The sequence below is a fragment of the Notothenia rossii genome, assembly GCF_949606895.1.
Source record: "Notothenia rossii genome assembly, chromosome: 7".
Taxonomy (NCBI): Eukaryota; Metazoa; Chordata; class Actinopteri; order Perciformes; family Nototheniidae; genus Notothenia; species Notothenia rossii.
Genome location: NC_136905.1, coordinates 16,707,302 through 16,730,553, shown reverse-complemented (window position 1 = coordinate 16,730,553; position 23,252 = coordinate 16,707,302). Strand labels below are relative to the sequence as shown.

The following is a 23,252-nucleotide window of genomic DNA, read 5'->3' as shown; positions in this document are numbered from 1 at the left end:
AGTGTTATATAACAGCTGAAAATACGAAATGGAAAATGTCAACATTTTATTTAAAATTATTAACACATCATATTTCCTTACAAAGAGACACTCAATATCCTCACTCCTCATCAAACAATAGTCTGCTTGTTGAAGGCTCAGTGGCAAGACACATGACCCTTCTGCAGATTGATTATCTTCCGTTTTGAAACTTAAATCTGCAACAAACCACGTCATATTAAGAGCTAATTGAGCGGCATATAATTCACGTTTAAAATTAAGCCTGCAGAGCCTTAATTAAAGAAAGACCAATCTGGAAATCCAAAACCACTCTCTAAATGTCATTAATAAGTAATTTAATGTAATGCACTGTCTGGTTTTCTCCTCAGTAATGTAATGGCATACTTTCACCACATAGAGGCATCATTGCACTAACTCTCACATCAAATGAAACCATAACAGTTTCCAATAGCTTTTCCTGTCAGTGGTTCCATAAAAAGAACACAGCAAGAACAACAGAGTAACAGCTGGGGGGCACCGGTGTTAAAACCTCCCCTTTTATCTTCCATCCCTTTATCCTTTTATCTTTTCCTTCTCCCAAGGGAGGGGGGACTGAAGGCAACTTTGCAGCAAACTATATAACTGTTCACGGTTGCACTGCTTTGGAAAAATTAATCTCTTGAAGACAAACCAACAAATCCAGGCGATTAGAAGAAGCATAACATCTATTTTAACATGTGTGATGCCACAGAGCAACTTTATACAGGATACCCTTTATGCCCACTGCCACTACTCCGTCCGTTTGAGAGAATATAAAAGCTATCTGAAAGTGATCTATACATATTTGTTATTTTAATCATTTATGTGAGTTTGTGGATGAAAGATAAATTCATTAGTTTGCTCAAAGAGAAAAAAAAGATGACAATAACAAAACAGAATAATCCACAAATTAACTAAATATGAGTACACCCTTCAAAGACAAATCTAATTTGGCGCTGATATGGTCCAGATAATGCACATGGCTACATATTATATTAATACTAAAACAACAACCACAACACCATGTATCCCAGAAGAGTGCTTTTTAATAAATTCCATGTTATCTTCACAGACGATTCATTATTATTTTGTGATTAAGGGCTGGGGTCAATATCAATTAAGAGGATATTGTCTTTTTTCCTGGTTTTAAAGGCTGCATCACAGTTAAGTGATGTAATTTTCTGAACATCCCCACTCTATTCTAGCTTTTCTATTATTGCCTTTCCCCACATGGTCTTTTAATCCAGTTTATTGAGGATTATTTATTGAAAAAATTACATTGTGTAAATCACAAACATAAGCATTGGTGTTAATCCCCGGTATACGTAAAATATAACTTGACGTTGTTCTTGTAGTAAATGTTATCGAATGCAGGAACAATTCAATATTACAGTAAAATATTTATTTAGACCAATTCCCATTGTCTGAACTCTAGAAAATGTTCCCAACATTTCTGCATGTTTGGTGCTGTAAAGTCCTTCTTCCTCATTTTGAATCAGTTATTTCAGTAATTGCACCACTTTCACAACCAGGAAATGTAAACATTATAAGACCTGTGCACAAATAGCCCTAGTATATTTAGGTAAGGAAAAACAAATAAGAATGTTTAAATTATGCCGTTTCTTTTTAAACAAGCAAATGAAAAGACCAAAATCTGTCAGTCTTCTCAAATCCTCTTTTTGTTCACCATTATACGACATACACAGTATGCACAGTACATCTAAAGTGCAGGAGTTGAAAGAGACGACAATCTCATCTGTCATGTAAGAATTAACAATTTCCTTTTTTAGATGTCAAAAGCACTCAAAAAGGTGGAAGTGTAACCGAATAAGAAAGACGTTTGTTATGTAACTTGCCAGTCATGTCAGTCAGCACAGCTGTCCTGGGTGATGCATATGTTCAAGACCATCCATTAATAGTTGAATGTGTGAGCTTTATGTCCATGCATTTGTGAATGAAAGTGACAGACTCTTGGCATCAAATTGACGAGAGCAATACAAGTGTTGTTGTTGTGGTGGTGGAGGGGTTGTCACAGCAGGGGCCACAGGACCCTATGGAGCGAGCACAAACATGGACGTATTGTGGTCAGCCACATGACCCCGCAGTGGTAGTAACCTGAGCAGGGCCCAGTCGTTGTGATAGCAGCCAGTGTTTGTGTTACATAACAAACATCCATTGAGCCAGTGGCAATAATAGTCCTGTATAGTATGTAGTACCAAGGGAAATCCATCTGAGTAGACTGAAAGAGGAGGAGGGTGTCAGGGCCATAGGAGCTGAACAGGTCTGATCCGCAGCTGTAGGAAACAGAACTGGCATGTAGACGTCAATGTAAAGAACCAACGTGTTTAACAAGACAAGGTTTCAGCTGTTAGCAATGTCTCTAAGTGATGGTAAGCCATACTATGTACTTTAGAGATAAAGCGAGATGTGTGAGTGTTGAAAGATTGAAACCTGAAAGAACCTTGAGAATGTTCTTCACTGTGGTCTCAAGAGGCTTTCATTTTGAGATCAAACAAATATTCTTATGCCTCCTGCAGAGATCGGAGGGAATGGTAAAATAAGAAAAGGACAGTAATATTGAACAATAACATGGCATGCGTAACTGACAATAATAATAATCCCAGTGACATTCAGGGATCAGGGGTACAGCTTGTTGGCCTATTCCGATCATTACAGCATACCTGCTGATTAAAAGAGGGATCCTACACTGAGGGTGGAATTTCTGACTCAGACTGACTGAGAGGGTGAGAAAAAGCGAGACGTGGAAAGATGAGGAGAGGAGGAAGTGTGTATGTATAGTGAGTGACAGCTGAGAAGAGATTGGGGAGGAGAGCGATAGGATAATGTGGTCAGGTGGACAGACAGATTGAGAACGGTAGGATTTTAACACGGCTGTGGAGTGGGAGAGAGGTAGCAGGTGGGAGAGGGAGGGAAGTTTGAAATGCCTTGAAGGTGGTGCACACGTATCTGCCAGCATAACAGGAGAGGCAGCGCGCGCGCGAGAGAGAGAGGGTACTGACACGAGAGTAGGAAAAGAGAGGGAGAGTCCAGTGTGTGTCTCCTGGGGAGAAGCACGTAACCAATATCCAGGTCTCCAGTAAACATATAGCAGCCTCCTCTACACAGCTTCTCTGCTACTGCATCGACCAAGGCAGAAATATCAGCTTCAATTCCAATTTAATTATCGGTCTAGCAGACTTGAGCTACAACAGCAGCTGATTGCATTGGCAGCACTTTGATAGGAGTCTATAGATGCTGAAAAAAGACACGACAAAGTGAGCAGAGATCCACCAACTGAACAGAAAATGACAGTAAGTATTGCACTTTATTCCTGTAAGGATGCATCAGCTGCAAACATTAAATGCACACCAAGTGATAATCTTGAATTCATTAAATTGTGTAAAAACAAACAATGGCAATAGAAACATGCATAGATGCAATTGTTTATTGTGTGTGCCACGGCAATTAAAACAAAAAAGTATTGTATGAGTGTGTTTTTGCATCTGATATGCATGAATGGTATAAATGCATTTGTGGCTTCTTATTGCAAAATGACTGGGAGGCTGGAAAAGTTTAATTGTCAGTGTCGTTGAGAGGATTTTCAGCTTGTTATGCAGAGCGCTTGTAGTGGACCTCCAATGTGTTAATGACGTTAGCTCAAGCAGAGCCCCTTTTAAAATCTCAGATCCCCATGGCTTGATACCAAGGGCAATTAACTACAGTAATACGGTTTGATAAATAATCACCTCACTGCACAAGGACATGCTTCTGGTGCTACACATGTTTAAGATGCATCTGTGGGGATTTATGTATCAGAGCAACTAAATATAACGGTCCAAATGTGAGCTGCATTAAACTTAGTTGCAATTCTCCAAACAAAATAAATTATGGCATTAGTGGACTGACAAACATCTTAAGAATGTAATCCTGCAATAACCCTGATACGTGTTTACAACTTCATGGACATATCCCAAGTAAGGATTGAATTCAGGAACTTAACACTGAGCTTTGAGTCCAAAAGTGTGAAGTTGGCATAAATTAGGCTATAAAGACTTGGTGGCACAGAAGACGGCTACTGTGTATTGAGCTCCTCCTATACGCATAAAGATTTACTACATTCCTGTTCGCATTGCAGGTTTATTCATTTTGCAATAAATGTCAACTACACATATTTGTATTGCCAATAACTGCCTTGCTGTAATTGTTGAGCATACATAAAACACTTTTATCACCCTTGTAACGTATCTTGTATCTTACCTGTATCATGTTAAAGGTTATATAACTTGTATGTTTAACTCATTACTTTAATTTCAGACGTCATGTTTGATTATGTCACTTTTGTATATTACGTAAAGCAATGCCAATACAGTGTTTTTTCAGCCGGTGAAATCTGTCAATGTCTGAAAGGTTGAGGTTGAGAGTCACATTGAACGAATGGAGCGGCATCAAACTATACACCGTTGATCAAAAAGCCGCCCATCATCAGCTCGGTTTAAAATAGAGCTTTCTTGGCAACATCTTGGCCAAGAAGCCATCTCAGACTGGCTGAAACCTGCAGTCTTATTTTTGGATGCACATCAGGCCCATTTGTTTGTCGAGCAGTAACTCATAACTGAGATTTTAAGCTTCTGTCATCAAATAACTCTATAGTGTCATATAGCAACATTTGATGTGTCGTCACCATCAGAGATTCATTGGTTATACAAATCTGATGAATTGTGCTTGATCCTAAAAAAAGAAAATAAATGATTAGTGAAATAAACATACATTTGTATGCAGGGATACGATTTAGTCAATAATCGAATCAATGGTCCAGTAAGCTCAGTTACGCAACATGTGGAAGGTCGAAAGTAAAAATACTGTATGTTATCACTTTATCTTTTGTGTTAAGCTGTGTGCTGTAACTGCCCATCACGGCCTCCTTAATTTGCTGGGGGGTTGGGTATTTAGTCGGGATCTACTTCAAAGGAAGTCATCATGAATGTGAATGATGGTGGAAACTGAGTGACGGCGCCACATGTCCTGATCGCCCTGATCGCCCTGATAAGACATAACGTCGGAAGTTTATCCCTTCTTTGGGACAATGAGGATCATGACCGATCAGCTGAAAGTGATAACGTATCACATCATTATTTTCCACAAAGTTCTGACAGACAGCTATAGCACGTACATGGTTTTTGAACTGTGAATATTTGCATGCCAGCAACTAAATGAAATTTGAAAAGACAACAAAACTCTTAACAATAGTAGCAGTGATTAGTGAAATATAAGATTTGAACAAATGCCACCTAAATTAATTATTCCAGTATATAACTTTACATGGCCTAGGAAAGATCATCAATATTTGTGAAACTTGGCAAATTATTCTCAAACGTGTGACATCAGCGGGTATGGGAGATTGAGTTTGTTGACCTGGAGATTTTTTGTCTTTATTGCATTGAAATGTTCTCAGTTGTGAAACAGAAAACGTCCCCAAGTCCTTAAAACATTTCCCGTGGTGCTTTCAGCATAAACATATTTCCCAATGCATTGTTAAGGGAGCAGCTCCAGACTTTAAACTTGATCACGTTGAACACTCGAGTTTTGGGATTTTAAAACAAGTTATTGATGGTTATTAAATTGTTTGGACCGTCCATAGGTATAACATGTATGATTTGTTTAAAATGGGTGAAGTTCCCCTTTAAAGTAACAAGGTCATCATTACGCAACGAGCCATATAGCGGTTTCATGTGACAGATTCAGAATTCATTTTGTGAAGTTATCTATCATCACCATCAACACATTTCTGTCAAGCGATCTTCTTTCTCTGTGACAGCACTGAACCAATCACCATCTGTAGGCTTCATGCAGTGACATTGAATATGGATCTGAGTGTGTGTCTGTGTGTTCCCAGGATTCAGCAGCTCAGGAACTTGACGAGCGATGTTTCCTGTCGGCGCAGTCCATGCCCAATCTGAAGGTGTCCGAACATTTTCAGGTCCTAAAACTCCTGGGAGAGGGATCCTACGGAAAGGTCATGTTAGCTGTCCACAGAAAGAGAGGTTAGTGTAAGGCTCAAGGTCCAAGATCATGACCATCTCCAATCACTCAGTCTGCAAGACTGAAGTACACTCACATTGAAAATTGAGTTGTAATAAGTATTTTATGTTATGCTTCTAAACTCCTACTATCCAATAAAAGATGGGGTCCACTGCAACACTTTACCTTATGCACAGATTTCTTTCTAATCGAGAACTACACATGTCCTGTGGAGTCAGCGCTGGAGTGAAGTGAGGATTGATCTGTCTTTCGATAGTGTCCACTTAACCTTTTGCGCCTCTGTTGCTGTAATGAAGTGCTTTGGGACATTCCCAGAGATAGAGTTGCTGCAACTGGGGAGTCTCTGTAACAGAGTCTCCCCAAAGGGGAAGTTATATTTGTTCACAGTGTCAGTGATGGACAACACTCAACACATTCCAACACTCAAATGACAGCTTTTTTGACTAAAGCCTATTAGATGTTGTACTATTCAACACATGTTGTCTTTCTTCACCCCCTCAGGAACCCCTATGGCCCTGAAGTTCTTCCCTCGCCAGTCTACATCGCTCACCTCTTTCCTGCGTGAATACAATCTCTCCCTTTCCTACTGCACCCATCCTTCTCTGACACGGGCCTTCGGCATCTTCTTTTCTACGCCGACCTACTATGTATTTGCCCAACAAGCTGGTCTATACGGTGACCTCTACGACGTGATAGTGTCGGAGGTCAGTTTGGCTGAATGGTGTACAGTTGCTGTTAACACCCTGCATGGCATGTTCAGCCTAACACTTAACACAAGGAGGCTTTCTCCTCTAGTTTCTGCAGAACACTCGCTTGATTGATCAGTTGGGTTGCACCCCTACATTTTGATCATACTATTTTCCCCCATCGTTAAGAATAGGAGCTTATCAAAAGACTCAAAGGTCTTGCAAATGTCTGCAGAGTGGCTTTCTGGTAGAGGTTGCATGGAAAATGTAACTGCTGACCTGGCCTCTTTGAGCTTTCATTTCAGTCAGCAAAAACTTGACACAAGCTTGATAAAGGTTTCTAGCTCACCCTCGTCTGTGTTTGTGTCACTGCCAGTAACATAATACTGAGTACTGATAGGAACAAGAGCAGCCTGCTCTCATGGGAGTACTTGAAGTAAAGCAAGGGTTTCCAACCGCGTCACAAACCATTTGTTGTGACGTAGATGTTCCTGTTTGCACCAGAGATATTCTAACCAGAGCACATCTCATGTTTGTCTCTCATCATACTGAGATATATTAGAGGAATATTATTATTTTTGTTGCATAACAGATCATAGAAATGTCTTTCACTCCCGTTTATATTATTATACCTACTTGGTACAGCCTGTTATTTTTTTCTTATCTTTATTTCTTTCTTTGTTTGTGTCTTTTATTACTGCTGACACAAATGTAATTCAAATAATTTGTTATGCCAAACTGCCTTCACACAGCTGCTTCCCTACAACGATTATTTTGCAAATGGAATAACACTTAAACACCTTCTCTTTCAGGTTGGCGTGGATGAAGAGTGTGTCCAGAGGGTGATGTCCCAGCTGAGCGGTGCCGTAACACATCTCCACTCCCTAGGCTTTGTCCACCGCGACATCAAACCTGAGAATATCTTCCTGTGTGACAGTTCCTGTCGCTGGGTCAAACTGGGCGACTTCGGCCTGTCCCGGGCCATCGGCTCCACTGTGCGCGCCGTCTGGTACGACTCTCCCTTCTGCACTCCTGAGGTGGAACCAGCCAAGGAAGCGCAGACGGAGAGGGAGTGGGATGGGACTGAGGAGGAGATGGAAGAGATTTGGATCACAGTGGAGCCCTGTATTGACAGCTGGGCCCTTGGTGTGCTAGTATATTGCCTCCTAACTGGGTGCTTCCCCTGGGAGCAGAGCACCCATGATGACCGCGGCTATCGTAGATACAAGGAGTGGTTTGACAGTGAGGTAGAAAAGGAGGAGAAGATGAGGCACTGTGAATGGAGAGGCGAGGAGGAAAGAGACTGTTACACTATCATGAAGGAGAACCAAAGGAACAACCCTCCTCCCTCACAGTTTGCGGGCCTCAGCCCACTAGCGATGACTCTTTTGAAGGAGCTGCTCCATCCAGAGCCCAAACACAGAGGAAGCCCAGAGGAGATCTTGAGCTACCTGGGAGGGCCGTGGCTGACAGAGACAGAAGTTGAAGAGAATAGGAAAGCCGAGGAGGCAGAGAAGGAGGCAAGAAAAATAAGAGAGGAGGGAGGAGTAGAAGAAGAGCTGGCGAGGGAGGGAAAAGGGGAGAGATAAGCTTTGTTTCTATTAAACTGTTTCAAGTTAGATTCGTATTAAATGTTTGAAAATATTGCCCCAATGTATTTCTGGGTACAAACTATTAATACAGGCGTATGTTCTATGATGTGCTATATTTTCATATTTTTTTTACAAATATTATACATAACACTTTCATTGTTGTGTATATTCCAGTGTGTTTATGTGTATATGTATGTGTGTATTAAGGACATAATATAATTGTGTATAGATTATAGTATGTGAATCTTGAAATTAGAAGCTGTGTAAATAGTGCCTTTAAAAATCTGTATCAGACTTGTTGTAAAATAAACTCCTTTTATTCAAATTCTTATGAGGTATAGTTCATGAGTTACACATACAGAGCCAGCCGGTCATTTTTACTTAGACGGTGCACAATTATAACAGTTGCTCTTATTACTCCCTTGACATGAAGAGAACCCTGTGTGAAGTTAGCAGATGACACCACAATCATGAACAGATTATAAACAACAATGAGACATGCGGTGCTCATATAAAAACCTTCAGCCCAACTGGTAAGCATAACCAAGAAGCCACGGCCAGTTCCCCTGTTGCCATCTGGCAAGAGATACAGTATATCCAGCATCACCAGATACCACCAGACTTTGGGGCTGCTTCTTTTCTCAGCTAGCAGGAAGGTAGGTAGGCAGGTAGCAGTACAAGAGGACTATAACTGCATTTTGTTGCACAACACTTTGGTGTAAAATGACAATAGATGATCCTAAGTTGCATTTTTAGAATGGCACTTCCTGGTTCTAATACTTATTGTAAATATGGGGTTGAACCAAAGCTGACCTCTTTTAAGTTAAGTGTAAATAATAAATCAGTTATTAATATATAAACATTGATATTTATGCAAGAGAGTAGAAAAAAGTGACATCTTTGACATGGTGAAGCAACAGGTGCTGCCGAACAGACAAAGCACATCTACAATTGGACTGAACAATACAACCTGTTAGTGATAACAGTGTTAACTTCTTCTAGGTTAATTTGATTCAAACCGCTGGTACTCTATACTACTTGCAGCAGAAGACACATGGTTTCAGAATTAGTTAGAAAAAGGTTTATTGCCAAGGCTATAGGTTAGGTTTCCAGAGATAATATTTGTTCAAAGTGAAGCTAAAAGGACATCATAATATACAAGAGTGATTGACGTGTTGACTCAAGAACAAACCTCATGGGAATTCTGCACACATGCAGTGTAGTTCATGTGTCCTACATGTGTCACAAGGGACAATTAGTCTGTGAAGAATCACCTGCATTACTGTCACATTGCCCCCAAAAGAATGCGTTGGTACAGTTATAGACACTTGACACACTTCTGCCACGACGGGATCATGTTATGATGTTGACAACAGTCTACTTTTGTAAAGGCAAAACAAATATTATGCACCTCCACAATTAACTTTTGTTGACAATATATGGAGTTGTGTCTTCCTCACCTTCATTTAGTTAGCGTAAAAATTGACCACAGGATTTACATTTATTCAAACTGCAGTGTGCACAGTATTTCAGTCCTTAGGTTGGAGTGCGTCCCTGTAGGTAGCAAGCTGCTAATTTGCAGTGCGCTGTGATTGTATGTCAATAGGACTTGTGCTAACCCCTGCTAAGGGCCACTCAAGATGGATTTATAAATAGATCCCAGAACCATCTATTTACACACCATGCACATCATCACCTCTCTGACTATCTGCAATCCACAGCCCTCAATATGCAAAAGTCAGGCTGCCTTGGCGACTGCAGACCTGTATAAGCACAATCTGATGGAACACTGTGACCCATCCTGCCTGTTAACTCCCTCGTCTCTCTTGATGATCACTTTCCCACTGTGTTTCTCCTCTTGTGACACTTAGGCCTTGTCTTCCCTTTTCATTTTTCCCTTGTAGTCATATCTGATTTGTGTAACTATAACTGTTTCTCCCCTTCATTCATTCTCTCCCTTGACCTTTCTCCTCTCAGGTCCACGGTAACATAAATCAAGATCTACTTCTTTAGCTGTGGTCAATAGTAAAGTGTATTTCCAAACACATGGTATCTCCTTTAGTAACCGCAGTTTGGGATGCTATGTTTTCCAGGAAACAGAAGACACAAAGCTCATGTGACACTCGGGTGGGACCGGGTTAATGGAGGACCGCAGCCTGACAAATGGAAACACATGGTGCGGACCACAGAGACAATAGAATGCCAACACGAAGAGGATAATCACGGTGCAAATCTTCTCGAGGCCCATGAGGACAAATGGCAGGGATGATGAAAACAGGAGAAATAAGGACAGCTACACACACGCATGTCCCTACTAAAATCTAACTGCAATGTCCATAGCTGCAGCTCAATTGACTTTAAGTCTTGTTCCTTCTTCCAAGTCACGACAGACATTTAGATATTCGCAAATATGTAACCAGAGATCATCAGATTTAGATTTATAATGTCAGCAAAAATCTGATTTCATGCTGCTGGTATCGAATGAACCTCACATTGGCACAAAAGTTTAAACTTCGTGAAGGCATGGTGTGACATTTACTGCCCATAAAAAAATCTTAAAAATGTAAATAGTAAGATCCCTTGTTTATGGGTTTCATGTTCCGTAATATAAATGTTTCCTTAACAGAATAAATGACCACAGGTGCCATGGATGAAAAATGTGTGGACAACCAGCTGGAAAAGTATGTTAGGTGTAACAGATATTAAGAAAGATATCTTATAAAAGTTGCCAAATGTCAGGAAAGGAATATCAGCAAAGACAGATATGAGAGCCAGATTGATGGGCACAGTGGAGCAAATAAATAATTCATAGGGCTGAATGTCTGACATGTATCCCCACAGGGAAGAAAAACACATGGGTCACCATGTCCTATACTTTCCCCGTACTCTCCCAACTTTCCCTGTCACCTCATTTATTTCACAGGATCAGGAATGATAATCCTTACTCGCTAGAGAGACTCAAACGAACACTTTTGCAGTGAGAAGCACTAATGAGCTTAACTCGATCTAGTATGTCCTGAGTAAGCCTTCACTGAGAATCGCAATGTGCTAATGAGAGAGTTAACCTGCTGCAGTGTGTGTGTGTGGGCATGTGCGTTTAAAAGCATAGGAAACACAGCAGTACAGCTCCCTAATGGGGAGCTCTAGAGGGAGGGAGCAGTGTTGGGGTGAAAAGAAGGTCGCTGGTATGTATTGCAGAACTGGCATGCATCTTGCATTGCCATCTAACTAATAAACAAGTCGAGAGATTATCATGTGTTTACTATCTGGCATGTTTGCCAGTTTGCCATTCTGCGCTGCTTTCTGGCTCCCCCACCACCTGCTTCCTTTACTCCCCTCTTTTTCTGACCCTTTCAGATCTTCTTTCGCCTCACGCCTGAGCAGCGTGGGCAGGGTAAAGTGGCAGGTTCATGTTTTTGAAGGACTGATCATCTCTCCAGGCTCCACTCTTTCTCCTTTTCTTTACACGGCCTCCATCTGTCAAACTGTCATCGTCCTCGCCCTGTCGACCTTGTTAGGGCCATCCCACAGAGTCCCCCTGTGTAGCCCAGATATGTCAAGGGAATGATGAGTGACTCTTGAACTGACAAGGCCTACCGTAGTGTGAGAGCCAGTGAGAGTTGTGACTTCAGAAGAATGTGTAGCAATATTTATATTAGTCAAGTCATTCTGGAGTCAAGTTTCCCTCACAATGTAGGTAGAGGGTCCCAATGAAAAACATAGTTTCAACATTCAAAGTGTCCCTGATTCAAAGGCTCAGGAGCTATAGTTTTCATATTTGCACAGATAATCACTTGGGATATTAAAGGATATTTTGTGTATGCTGATAATAAAGTGAGTGTGGATTAAAGATGAATTGTTTGATTATATAGGTATGAAACAAACAATGTGTTCAATCAACTGATGAAGTTCATCAAATGATAAATCAAATCAAGTTTATTTTTAGCTCAATATCACAAAATATGTTTGTCTTTACAGAATAACAATCATAGGTGACAGTGTAAAATATATTTAAAATGACAAGAACATATGAAAAACAACATGATTAAATTAAAACGAGATCAAATACAAAGAAAAAGACAGTAGGAATACAATCAAAACAATCAAATAAAATGCTATAAAATGTAGGACTCAGGAGGACAAACATATAGGGTAATCTGAAACCAGCATAGGCTTTATTAAACAGGAAAGTCTTTAACACACTCTTAAAATGTTGGACACTGTCTGCCTCCCTAATAAAAACAGGAAGTTGATTCCAGAGAAAGGGAGCTTGGTAGCTGTTTTGCGGACTCTGGGAACTACTAAAAGACCTGCCACCTGGGAGCGTTACACCCCAGAGGGACAATAGGGGCTTAAAAGATCTGCTAGGTAGGATGGTGCCACTCCATTTTGCACTTTGTAGGTTAGAAGAAGAGTTTTAAAGAGACTCAATTGTGCAAGATTTAATATCTTTCGGTTTCTTATGCCAGTAAAAGTTGTGCCACATACAACTCACCACATACATTTCTTTATGTGGCACATTTACTCACAAAATGGACTAAAGAACATAAATAGAGAGGAAAGCATGTGAGTACCGTGGGCTTATGATCATGGATCAAAAATGTCTAATGACCCACATGGTGATGCCTTTTTGTGTGCTTATTCAAAAAGTGTGTATAGTTTAATCTGTTGATGCATTATATATTTAGACAAAAGCAATCACAGGAAAAAGACAGTATAAATAACACTATTATTTTTTAACCTTTTACTAACTTTTCCCTCCAGAACTAATGGAACAAAGTGAATTCCTGTGACAATGAATTAAACTACGGCTGCGACTAATGAAAATGTTATCTCATGCTTATAACAATAACCTTAGGCCTGGGTGACTTATTCAAGCGTCTTTGTTTTGGTTGAAACAGTTCAACACCCAAAGATATTCGGTGTATGGTGAGATGTTATATATATATATTTGGTGTTTTGCTTCATAAATTACCTAAACGATTAATCATTTAACATTAGGGTGGATTTTTTATTGATCCACTAATTGATTAATGAACTTAATGTTTTAGAACTAAATAAAACAAGCTGTGGTTGCCATGAAGAATTCAAATTTTACATTTACACTTTATTTCAACAATGTGCGACATAACTTTGGGAGTTGAAACGTGTTAGAAACATGGGAACGACTCTGGTAACTACAACAGAGATGTCCTGTTAGGAGGGCTTATTCTTTAGGCCCTGGCTCATTTAAGGGCATTAACTGTTCTCAACTCAGTAACTTTTATTTTACTGACCTCTCATGGCCTCAATGTGGAGGCCAAAGATCACACACTATGTGCACTGCTCCACCTGCTGGTGAGATTCAAGAGTGCAAAAGTCAAATTGGAGGCCCACTTTAATTAGATGTCTCTGATTATTTGTGTGTAAGAAGAGAGCAAATCATTTGAAGAAGACGGCATGCATTATATTATTATCTTAAATTAAGACAGTCACTCTTATATGTATGTATGTGTCTACAGAATAACGGGTAAATTCCTCCGTCACTGTCACTGGTGTGGCTTTACACATTTGATGGAAGTTTTTTTTTTTTATAAAGAACAACTATCCATCTTTTTGTGGAGGAGAGTCTGAATGTTTTGCTTTGCGTGGTGATGAGACTCTGTCACACTATGATACTTTTGATGTATCTGTCAAATATAATGTCTGCAGAAGATGCACAACAAAAAAAAGGAAAAAACTCTTCAAAAGATTACCTCAGATTGTAGCTACATGTTTTACTAATAATTAAAAAAAAAACAAGAACACTGTGCTAGTTAGGAGAACAAGGGGAGGAGGAGGAGGAGGAGGAGGGGGGAGGAGATGGAAGGAGGGGAAAGAAGAGAAGACAAAAGCTTCATAAAACTGAAGCAGTTGTGGACGACCGGAAAAGTTGTGAGTACAAGTTAATTATCCTTATTTCCACTCATTTTAACTCATAATATGACGCACACAGATGAGCATGTGAGGAGCAGGTTATCTCACATCCCAACATAATAATAGAAGGGTATTTCCTATTGATTAGATGCAAACATGAAATGCAAAAGTGAATTGTGGATTGACCAATTAACTTTAGGATGTATATTTTATATAGCAATGTGATATATGGTTGCATGCTGAGTTCAGTAAGTAAAAGCAATGAAAAACATGTCACCTTTAGGCATGCACCGAGCTAAACCGAGTTTTTCAATTCAGTAATTGCAAATGTGTGACTCTGGGATTATTAAAACTTGTGACATTGTGATGATGGTACAGTGAGATTGAAGTAATATGTTCAATGAAAAAAAAGCTGGAAAAGAATGTGCGACTGTACCAGAGGAGGGGCGGAGGGGCGCTCAAATGGGGTACAAAAAAAACACATTCTTTGGAGAGAACTCATGTCTTGGACTCCAAAGTTACACTGACATATCACGAGAGGAATGATGCAGGGCGGGAGAGGGAAGGAGAAGTAAGAAAAGGAGTAAGGGAAGGAGAACAACATGTTTTCAGAAGTAAAACATGTCATTTTAAACTTGTTTCCCTTAGTTGCTCCTACTTTATCTACCGGTAGATGTTTCCAAAGTTGACATGAATAAACTGTAGAACATATTATTCCACAGCAAAATGACATCAGGCACTCCTCTATAATATATCCAAAACATAGCTTTACTTTCTGTGATTTTAGCCGGAGCAGAACCTCAGGGAAAACATTACAGTGACCGGTGAGCATTGACATGCAAGGAGATTAAAGGAAACATAAACAGCAACAAAAATCTTGAGTGAGGATATTGAACAGTTCCACTCTGTGAAATCATCCTGACTCTTTTCCTCTTCGGTTTCCTGCAGCTCGTAAAACTCACCCTCTTACAAGTTGAAGGAATGGGCAGCTTTTCAGTGGTCCTGCTCCTTTGCAGTTTCCAAGGTAACGCTGCCAAACAGGACACACAAATCATCTTGTTTAATTACGGTTGAGTCGCTGTGTGTTTGTTTTTATGCTGCGAAACACTCCCCTCATGTGGTTTCTGTTCCACAGCTCTCACAGCTGTAGCCCAAGCCCAGCAGAACGGTAAAGCCTTTCTCCTCATAATTCACACCTTGAGATCAGCACAGGTTATATGTTGCATGCCATCTGTCAGTCTGTGAGTCATTGCTCTGGGTCAGCGCTAAGATGTTTTCCCAATCTGATCGTGTTTTCTCTCCTTTTTTTCAGAGAGCCCTGATCCACCTGGAGGTTTGCCAAACGGTGATTGACAGCTGAGTGACAGGGGGCCCCGTGAACTGGAGGTCTTTTCTTGTCATTGTGATTGATACAATTTAAATGTCTTGTCTCTTTTGTTTCTGCAGACTGTAGGGAGGAGATGTATCCATGCACCAGGATGTACTCGGTTCACAAGCCCATCAAGAGATGTATTGGTGCTCTTTGTATCTACAGGTGGGCCGCCTTGTTTCTACAGAACACCAGTTGTAACTAGACAATGCATTTCCTGAAGAAATTGCTAGTGGAAATGCTTTATGCTGAAAAGCTGACACTAAACTGCTATGCTGAAATGTAATGTGTAAGAAGAAAGTGAAGAATTTAGATTGAAATGATAGATGGACACTGGGGGCTTGAGTGTGTGATGAGAGAATAAAATAAAGTTAAAAGGCTGCAGCAGAATATTTGAACGGCAAACTTTTTGAACTAACTTGATGGCGAATGATCTGTCGCCATGAAAACTTATGTCTCAGGAATGTAGGGTTTGGGAATCATGGCAGGTTTAAAAGAAAATATGATGGCAAAATTAAATCTGTCCTCCACCCTAGCTGTGACATCACGCAGTCCAAAATCTGAAGAATGCCTCTTTACCAAGGTCTGAACAATGTTTAATATCTCTAAAAGTGCGAATCAGATTTAAAAGTTGTATTACACGAATAATGTCAGAAAGATGTGCAACATTTTAAAGTTGGAATGAGGTTTCTGAGTGAAAGTATGAAGGAGCAGTTAGCAGTTGAAGTAATCTTCATGCAATCTTGCATGAAGATTGTTCAAGTCTGAAGAGTTTCTCCATTGACTTCCATGTTCAAAATGTGATGAATTATGGGATGTATCTCTGGAATTATGAAAGTTATGAATAAGAAAAGTAATAGCCATCGATTCCCGACCGAGCTGAACGTTTTGATGTTTGAACAGAGTTTCTGCGATGTGGAATGTGGGAGAAGAAGAGGTGCAAAATAACCCGGCGGAAAAAAAATAAAGAATTTTGTGCGTAGCAAACAGATAGTTGGAATGCTGTATCAGCATTCCTACTAAATTAGGCAGAATTAATTTATATGTCAACAGTGAATGTCTTAGTTTCCCACTCTAGTCTTGCCAATGACTGATTCTTGAAAACACATTAATATTGCAGAAACTCGAAGTCAAATAAGACTCAGACCAATAACTCAAGTAAAAAGCAATGACACCACAATGCAGAAATAGTCTCCGACAAATAAGTCCTGCCTTCTTGATTTCATTCCCATTAAGTATTTCTCGTTGACAATCGAATTTCAATACCTAAATTAGCAACAATCAAAGTTAATGTTCAGTAAAAAACAAATGCTTTTATTTATCACCAGCACTGAGCGAGAGTGAGTCGATGAAATTATAGATCGAAGATATAATAGAAACAATATTGCTAATAGTAAGATATGTTTGTAAACGATCATTCATTTGCATTAACAGCAAAATATACTAAGCAACACAGCAGCCTGTTAATGTTGTAGCTGGTCAATATAAAGCAAATGCTATTTAATACCTTAAACGTCACATACAGTAACTGTGTTGGTAGTAAATGTAGACATTTGTAAAAAATGATTTGAGAACAAGTATCTAAAAAATGCTCATGATGTTAATGTTGTCTTTCGTTTGTGATGCAGCATTTCTCGTGTCTATGTGATCAACAATGAGATCTGTGTGAGGACGGTGTGCCAGCAGGATGACTATCTGAAAGGTGAGAAAGTGTAACTGTAAAACACGCATGATCATGCATTAAATATTATTGTAGTTTGGAAACGATCGGTGTCTTTTGCACATTACAGCCGAACTGTGCCGAGAGTCGTCCGGGTGGCCCAGGCGTATCGAGAGGTCAACTTATAGGAAACGCTGTCGCAATCGCCGTGGCAACCCCAAAACCTGGGCAAACAAGGCCTGATGAGGCCCAGGATGGCGATGTGACCACCTGTGAAGATGGAGCCTCTCTTAGAGACACAAACCAACCAGAGGCGTCGCCATAAAAACAGCCCAAAACGCCATAAATCCACCACTCGACACCTGGGGGTCTCCGTCTTTCTTTTACACGTACGCTGAGTCATATCTATGTTTAGTCTCTTGTGTGAGAATATTGAAGCTAATTTCATCTGTGTGTTTTTGGACACAGGCCACATCTTCTGCAGCTCAAGATCCATTTGAGGTACTATAGTAATGGACCTATAGCAGCACTGAGTCATTTCATTGTACAAAGAAAGACACACTTTTTTACTCACTGATAATCAGTATAACGTGCACTATTGTAACCAAAAATATAAATGTATAAGTACATTTGTTCACGAGTTATTTGCTTATAGATTTTTCTTTTTCACTTTATTATTCAGGAACAAAAAAACAATAAAAGTATGGTCACTGAGTTATAGCTTTATGTTTTTCTTTGCATATACATTTCCATATACAGTTTGAATTACAAGTAACATTTGGGATCGATGCATACAACTGAAACAGTAAACAAACACTGACAAACATTGTTTAGCGCTTTACACTCACAAAATCTCTGTGTTCCAAACAACATCCATCCATCACTTGTCACTTTAATCCTGTCACAACACACGTGCATGTGGGAGCTGTGCATCACAGTCCCTTTGTCTGTAAATGACAATATCAAAACAAAACACTGCATCAAACCCAGACTGGCTTGGTCTGTCTGCATCAGAATACTATTAACAGAAATACATCTTAACATCGAATTGAAGTTCAAACTTGTACAGTACAACATGTTGGGTTTGAGGTCTGCCACCTGACCACCTTACCATAAAGAATTAATGAGAAAAAAGTTCTCCCCGGACTGACGGGACGGTGCAGAAACACAGACCTATTCATTGAGGAGGAGAGAGGTTGTGACCCAAATGACTCACCAGTCACAGCTTTAACAGCTGGGCTGAGTAGGGATGACATAACATGGACTAAATCATTTCGGTTTCCCCTTGAGGCAAAGATAAAAGCACTAGATGCCTCACTTTCTATCGCTCACACCCTACCGCATCAAACATTTCTGCTTCTTCTCTTTGCTTTAGAGTTTAAACAATGCACACAGTGCCAAGGACCCCTCCCCAGTGAAATATGTGTTCAACAGCTGCATCACAATTTAACGTCCTCTCAAAATGATGCCACTAGAGAGCGATAGAGAGCACAACTTGACTGTAAATCAGCTTCTTTCAAGTAAAATCATTGTATGGTAAACCTTCCAGTAACCTAAATCTATGATTTGATCAATCCCTGCGTTATTATATGCAGACTTTATGCAATACTACTACACGGACAGAGTATACTGCCAGTCAGTGCATATAGTCAGTCCCACTTCTGGGGACATGGAGATAAAATAAGCTACAGAGCAAACAGGTGACAGCACCAATGACAATAATTACAAACTACTAACATTTAAAATAAATATTCTCTGTACAGACAATTCATTCATTATTATATGTAATTAGATTTCATCCTCAGATGTTTATGATTATGTCTCCCTTGATCATATTTCTCTTATAATAATAATTTACTCTACGATAGAAATTAAAACATTAAGAGGAGAAATTGGGCAGAAGCATAAATCAAATGTGCAAATGTGAACTGAAGTAGAGAGGGAAGACGGTCCCCAGACTATACTGTTGTTCTAAATGTCTAATTAAGAATAGACAGTGCGGTCTGGGTGTCTTTCTGGCTAAAGAGCAAAAGCTATGACAGACCCAACAAAAACAAAAACAACTTGAACAGGGGGGTTATCCTGCTTGGCAGGGAGAGATATGGGACCCCATAATGGGAATAAACAAAAGTTGCAAAAAGTGCAGCATAAATGTACAGAAAGATAAGAAGGAGATAGGCCAAATGTATCCCTTCTCAGTTTGAGGATACAGAGTCAAAGTCTCCCCACAGGTCAGAGCTGGCTGTGGTGGTGGGGTTGGATGGAGCCGCTGTGTTCGAGTTGCTGGTGTCCAGGTCTAGCAAGAAACCTGTAGGTTGAAAAGTAAATACAAAGATTGTTCCAGACTGATAATTCAGCAACTTTAAGCAGAATTTGTACGTAATTTCACCCACTATGAAGTCAGATAATTGTTTTTTATGCTTAACTATCTTCTGAAATACTGATCTGGCCATCCACATAGTTTTCATGCTGTAGGTTTGAGGTATTGATCTCTGAGACTTCTTCCACCTAATCTGTTTGATTTTAGTGAAAAAGCATATTCCACAGAGGGCGAGAGAGAATTGGAGCAACAATATTTTTTTCGAGAGAAAGTCCAGTATTTTACAACTGGAGTCTATCTGTCATAGTTTTGGCCAGTATTGCTACAGGTCAACATTGCACCCACCACTTTCATTGTAAAGACTGTGGATATAAGTGCTCCACTGGAAACAGCTTTACAACTGTCCCAAATGGGGCCAAGGAAATACAAGCTTTCAACAAGGAATTAACTTTCCTCCGCTCTATATTGACCAATGCAATGAATTATTGGTGTAACAATGTTTAACCATCCTCTAGACTTTTCAAAAACTGATTTTGATTATTTGGTTTAGGTTGAGCTGTCTCTAAAGTAACAGTGATGAGGACGATGCTATGCTTACCTATAGGCCAACAGAATAACAATTTGTCTCCAAATGTTGTTTTGTCAGTATCGTGATAAATGAATGTTTCCCCTTTTACCTTGACATACATACTGTATATTATTGTGTGATCTTGAATTAACAAGCTATCAAATGACTTTGATGTGATCATAAAATAATTATTGTTTGAATTTAAGGATAACAGTCACAATTTGTAGTGTCACAACAACTACCTACCAGTGTCACTTCCTCCTTCAGATGGTTGTGTGTTATGATTGGTAGATTTTACAGGAGGTGGGGCTAACTTGCCACCAGGAGGAGGTGGAAGAAGCCCAAAGCCTCCTGAACTCTGCGGGCGGGACCTGTCCTTCTTTTTAGATTGCTGGAAAAAGATACATAAACAGCATGAGTGTTTGTGTGGGACTGTCAGTATAGTGAATATAAAATGTTAGGAGAGATAATATAAGAAAAAACTATTTTTGATTAGCAGTATTTGGTCGTTCAATCGTCAGAGACCATTTCCTCTTCCAGTAATGTAAGGTTCTACCCTAAGAGAAAGAAAATGAAAATAAGGTTACCCCGATATTGAGAGTAATAGTCTGTCCTTCTTTGAAGCCTAGGTCCAGTTTAGGGGTGGTGTCTGGAGTCTGCGCCTGCTTTTTAAATTCATCATCCTGTTTCACCCATCTGAAGAAGATGAGGGGAGGCAAAGGAGAACAAATTGTTGTCAGATAGTTTCATAAACCAGAATAAACAAATATATGTTTTTTAAGATTTGCGACAAGCACAGAAGCAGCAGCATACTTGAAGTGATCCTGAAGTGCAACGTTGAAGTCAAAGGCATCTCCTCTGTCTCCAAACCCAATGCCTATAAATGCACTTCGGCCTGTTAGAAATGAACATACAAAAAGGTTGGGGTTAATTCAGAGCGTTTGGAAGGTACTGCAAACAAAAACAGACTAGACATGAACAATGTGCACTACAATTAAACCATTTCTGGATCATCCTGTTTGAATGCTTAATAACTTATGAGCACATTTACAAAATATTTACAGCTTGTCAACCAACAGTTAACCCACCACTGTCATCCTGGATGCGAAGCACGAAGTAACGGCTTGAATCACTGACTGTTTCCACTGTGAGGCCAGGGAACTCCTCCACTGGAGCCTGGGCAAACAGCTCCCCTGTAGGCAAGAACAAACATTAATAAAGCATATACACTTTCTACTCAACAATATTTTCCATTGGGAATTTGGATCATGAAGAGACTCATTTCATAGTTTTACTAAGCCAAAACTCAACTAAAAAACATTAGGATTTACTTTAGGGCATGAAATGCTTTGCGAAATAGATACTTTTAGAATTCAGATTTTCTAACCGGAGGCTAACAAGCATGCCAATAACTGGAATGCACTGATACAGACAGAAAAGATCACCCTGTTTGCTTAAAAATAAACTGCATACTTGGATGTGGGTTTGGGTCACCTTGGAATGGATGAGTAACAGAGAGGGGGACGGCCAACACAGTGAAATGATTTACAACAGCGACAACAGTGCAAGTAAACAGTGGCACTGCTTCTCCCTCTCACCAGAGATTTTGTCTTCCAATTTAACAAAGACCAATTTCCCCCGGGCCGTGACACGCATGCGTCCGGTCCAGTCAGGTGCGTCCAGCTTCCAATCAGCAGCCCTGGGACATAAAACACACACACAGGCAGTCAGGGAGCTGTAGTGTGATGTAGGTGAAGTGGCGGTAGCGGTGTATTGAGTGTGATGAGAACACAGAGGTGGACAATCGGCAAGAGAAACAGGACATTTGTGTTTTGAGGGCACATGTCTGTTGTGATTCTTTCAACACTTTAGCTCTATTTTGTCAGTTTTCTATGTGAGTAGAGCATGACTAAGGCATTAGACCTAAGGCTGAAAAATTACATCATCACCCCTTACTCACTGTACAAATGGTCACTGGTTAACCAATCATGTGTCTCATGGGAAGCAGGCCTGTGCTACTGTGTGGTTGGTGTGAGGTCCTCTCAGATGCAGCTACAGCTGCAGCAGCAGCCAATGCACAATGGGGTAAACAATTAAATGTCATCCTTTACAATAACACAACAGCAACTCGCCAGTGTGGTCACTCAAAAACAAGTAACACTAAGTGGGCCAGGACTACAATTTGTCTTTCATTTCCTATGTTAAAAACAACATTGACCCTACTGAAGTGTCCTTGAGCAATACTTCTTCACAGCTTCAGGGATGCTGCTCTGCACTGCCTTCTACTAAAGAATGGACAAGCTACATGATAATCTTTGAGGCAACATAAGGTTACCGAGTTTGTTGTCATATGCTATCACTTTTAAGCTGTGTAAGCATAATGTATCCTCTGATGGGCCCTTCGGACGACAGCATATAAACACTCTGACACTGACAGGGTAACCAAACCCTTATCCTGACTGGTGGGCCAACGCAGTGAAGCTGCTAACCCCAGTCATTTGTTATTTATCCGTGTAGACCTTGCTAATACAGCAAAAACAACCAGCACAAAAACACCGTTGCTTGAGCCTGCGTAATTATGGGATGAGCTCGGTAGGTAGGTCGCCGAGGCAACGGCTCCTCTAGCGGCTGCACCTCGCGGATGCTGGGTGAGAAACCTCGCCTCCCCCGCTCACCTGATAGCCCGGTTGGATGCTCTCGGTGGGATTCGGTAAACGTTGACTTCAGGTTTGACACAGAGGACCGACTCGTACTCGGACTGACCCTCGGTCGCCATCTTGACTTTTACTCGGTCGGTGAACGCCGTCGTTGGTGGTAGTGACGGTGAGTCGTGAGTGGCGTGTTTGTGCGGCATTAACGGCTCCGTGACCGTAATAGACGGTGTATATGCGCACTGACAACATCCTCTCTGCTGTTGTGATGCTCTTAAAGAGGCATTCAATCCACATTACACAAATGCATGGTTTGTTTACTTTATAATGATGAAATGGCATTTGAGCCTGCATCAAGTCAGAGCAAAAGTGACATCCTATTAGGGCTGGAGGCTACAAAAAAGAAACCAGAATACCAGACATGTCGCCTATCTGGAAAGAGTGTTTCTTTGTA

The 23,252-nt window shown here is 40.3% G+C and overlaps 3 protein-coding genes across 3 annotated transcripts; 2 read left to right on the top strand and 1 right to left on the bottom strand.

Moving 5' to 3' along the window:
* The first annotated feature begins 2,948 nt into the window (after window positions 1-2,948).
* Window positions 2,949-8,660, top strand: sbk3 (SH3 domain binding kinase family, member 3). The gene is made up of 4 exons (XM_079641393.1): window positions 2,949-3,329; window positions 5,912-6,059; window positions 6,559-6,761; window positions 7,556-8,660. The coding sequence occupies exons 1-4, from the start codon at window positions 3,324-3,326 to the stop codon at window positions 8,330-8,332; spliced, it is 1,134 nt and encodes a 377-aa protein (XP_079497519.1). The 5' UTR covers window positions 2,949-3,323; the 3' UTR covers window positions 8,333-8,660.
* Window positions 8,661-14,188: 5,528 nt separating this feature from the next.
* mfap5 (microfibril associated protein 5) lies at window positions 14,189-17,973 on the top strand. Its single transcript, XM_079694311.1, has 7 exons — window positions 14,189-14,248; window positions 15,179-15,254; window positions 15,366-15,398; window positions 15,543-15,575; window positions 15,677-15,764; window positions 17,228-17,301; window positions 17,390-17,973. The coding sequence occupies exons 2-7, from the start codon at window positions 15,212-15,214 to the stop codon at window positions 17,500-17,502; spliced, it is 384 nt and encodes a 127-aa protein (XP_079550437.1). The 5' UTR covers window positions 14,189-14,248; window positions 15,179-15,211; the 3' UTR covers window positions 17,503-17,973.
* Window positions 17,966-23,128, bottom strand: LOC307047379 (adaptin ear-binding coat-associated protein 1-like). Its single transcript, XM_079694310.1, has 7 exons — window positions 22,823-23,128; window positions 21,746-21,846; window positions 21,236-21,340; window positions 20,961-21,042; window positions 20,735-20,843; window positions 20,394-20,538; window positions 17,966-19,567 (listed from the first exon to the last, which is right to left on the bottom strand). The coding sequence occupies exons 1-7, from the start codon at window positions 22,999-23,001 to the stop codon at window positions 19,455-19,457; spliced, it is 834 nt and encodes a 277-aa protein (XP_079550436.1). The 5' UTR covers window positions 23,002-23,128; the 3' UTR covers window positions 17,966-19,454.
* Window positions 23,129-23,252: the final 124 nt, after the last annotated feature.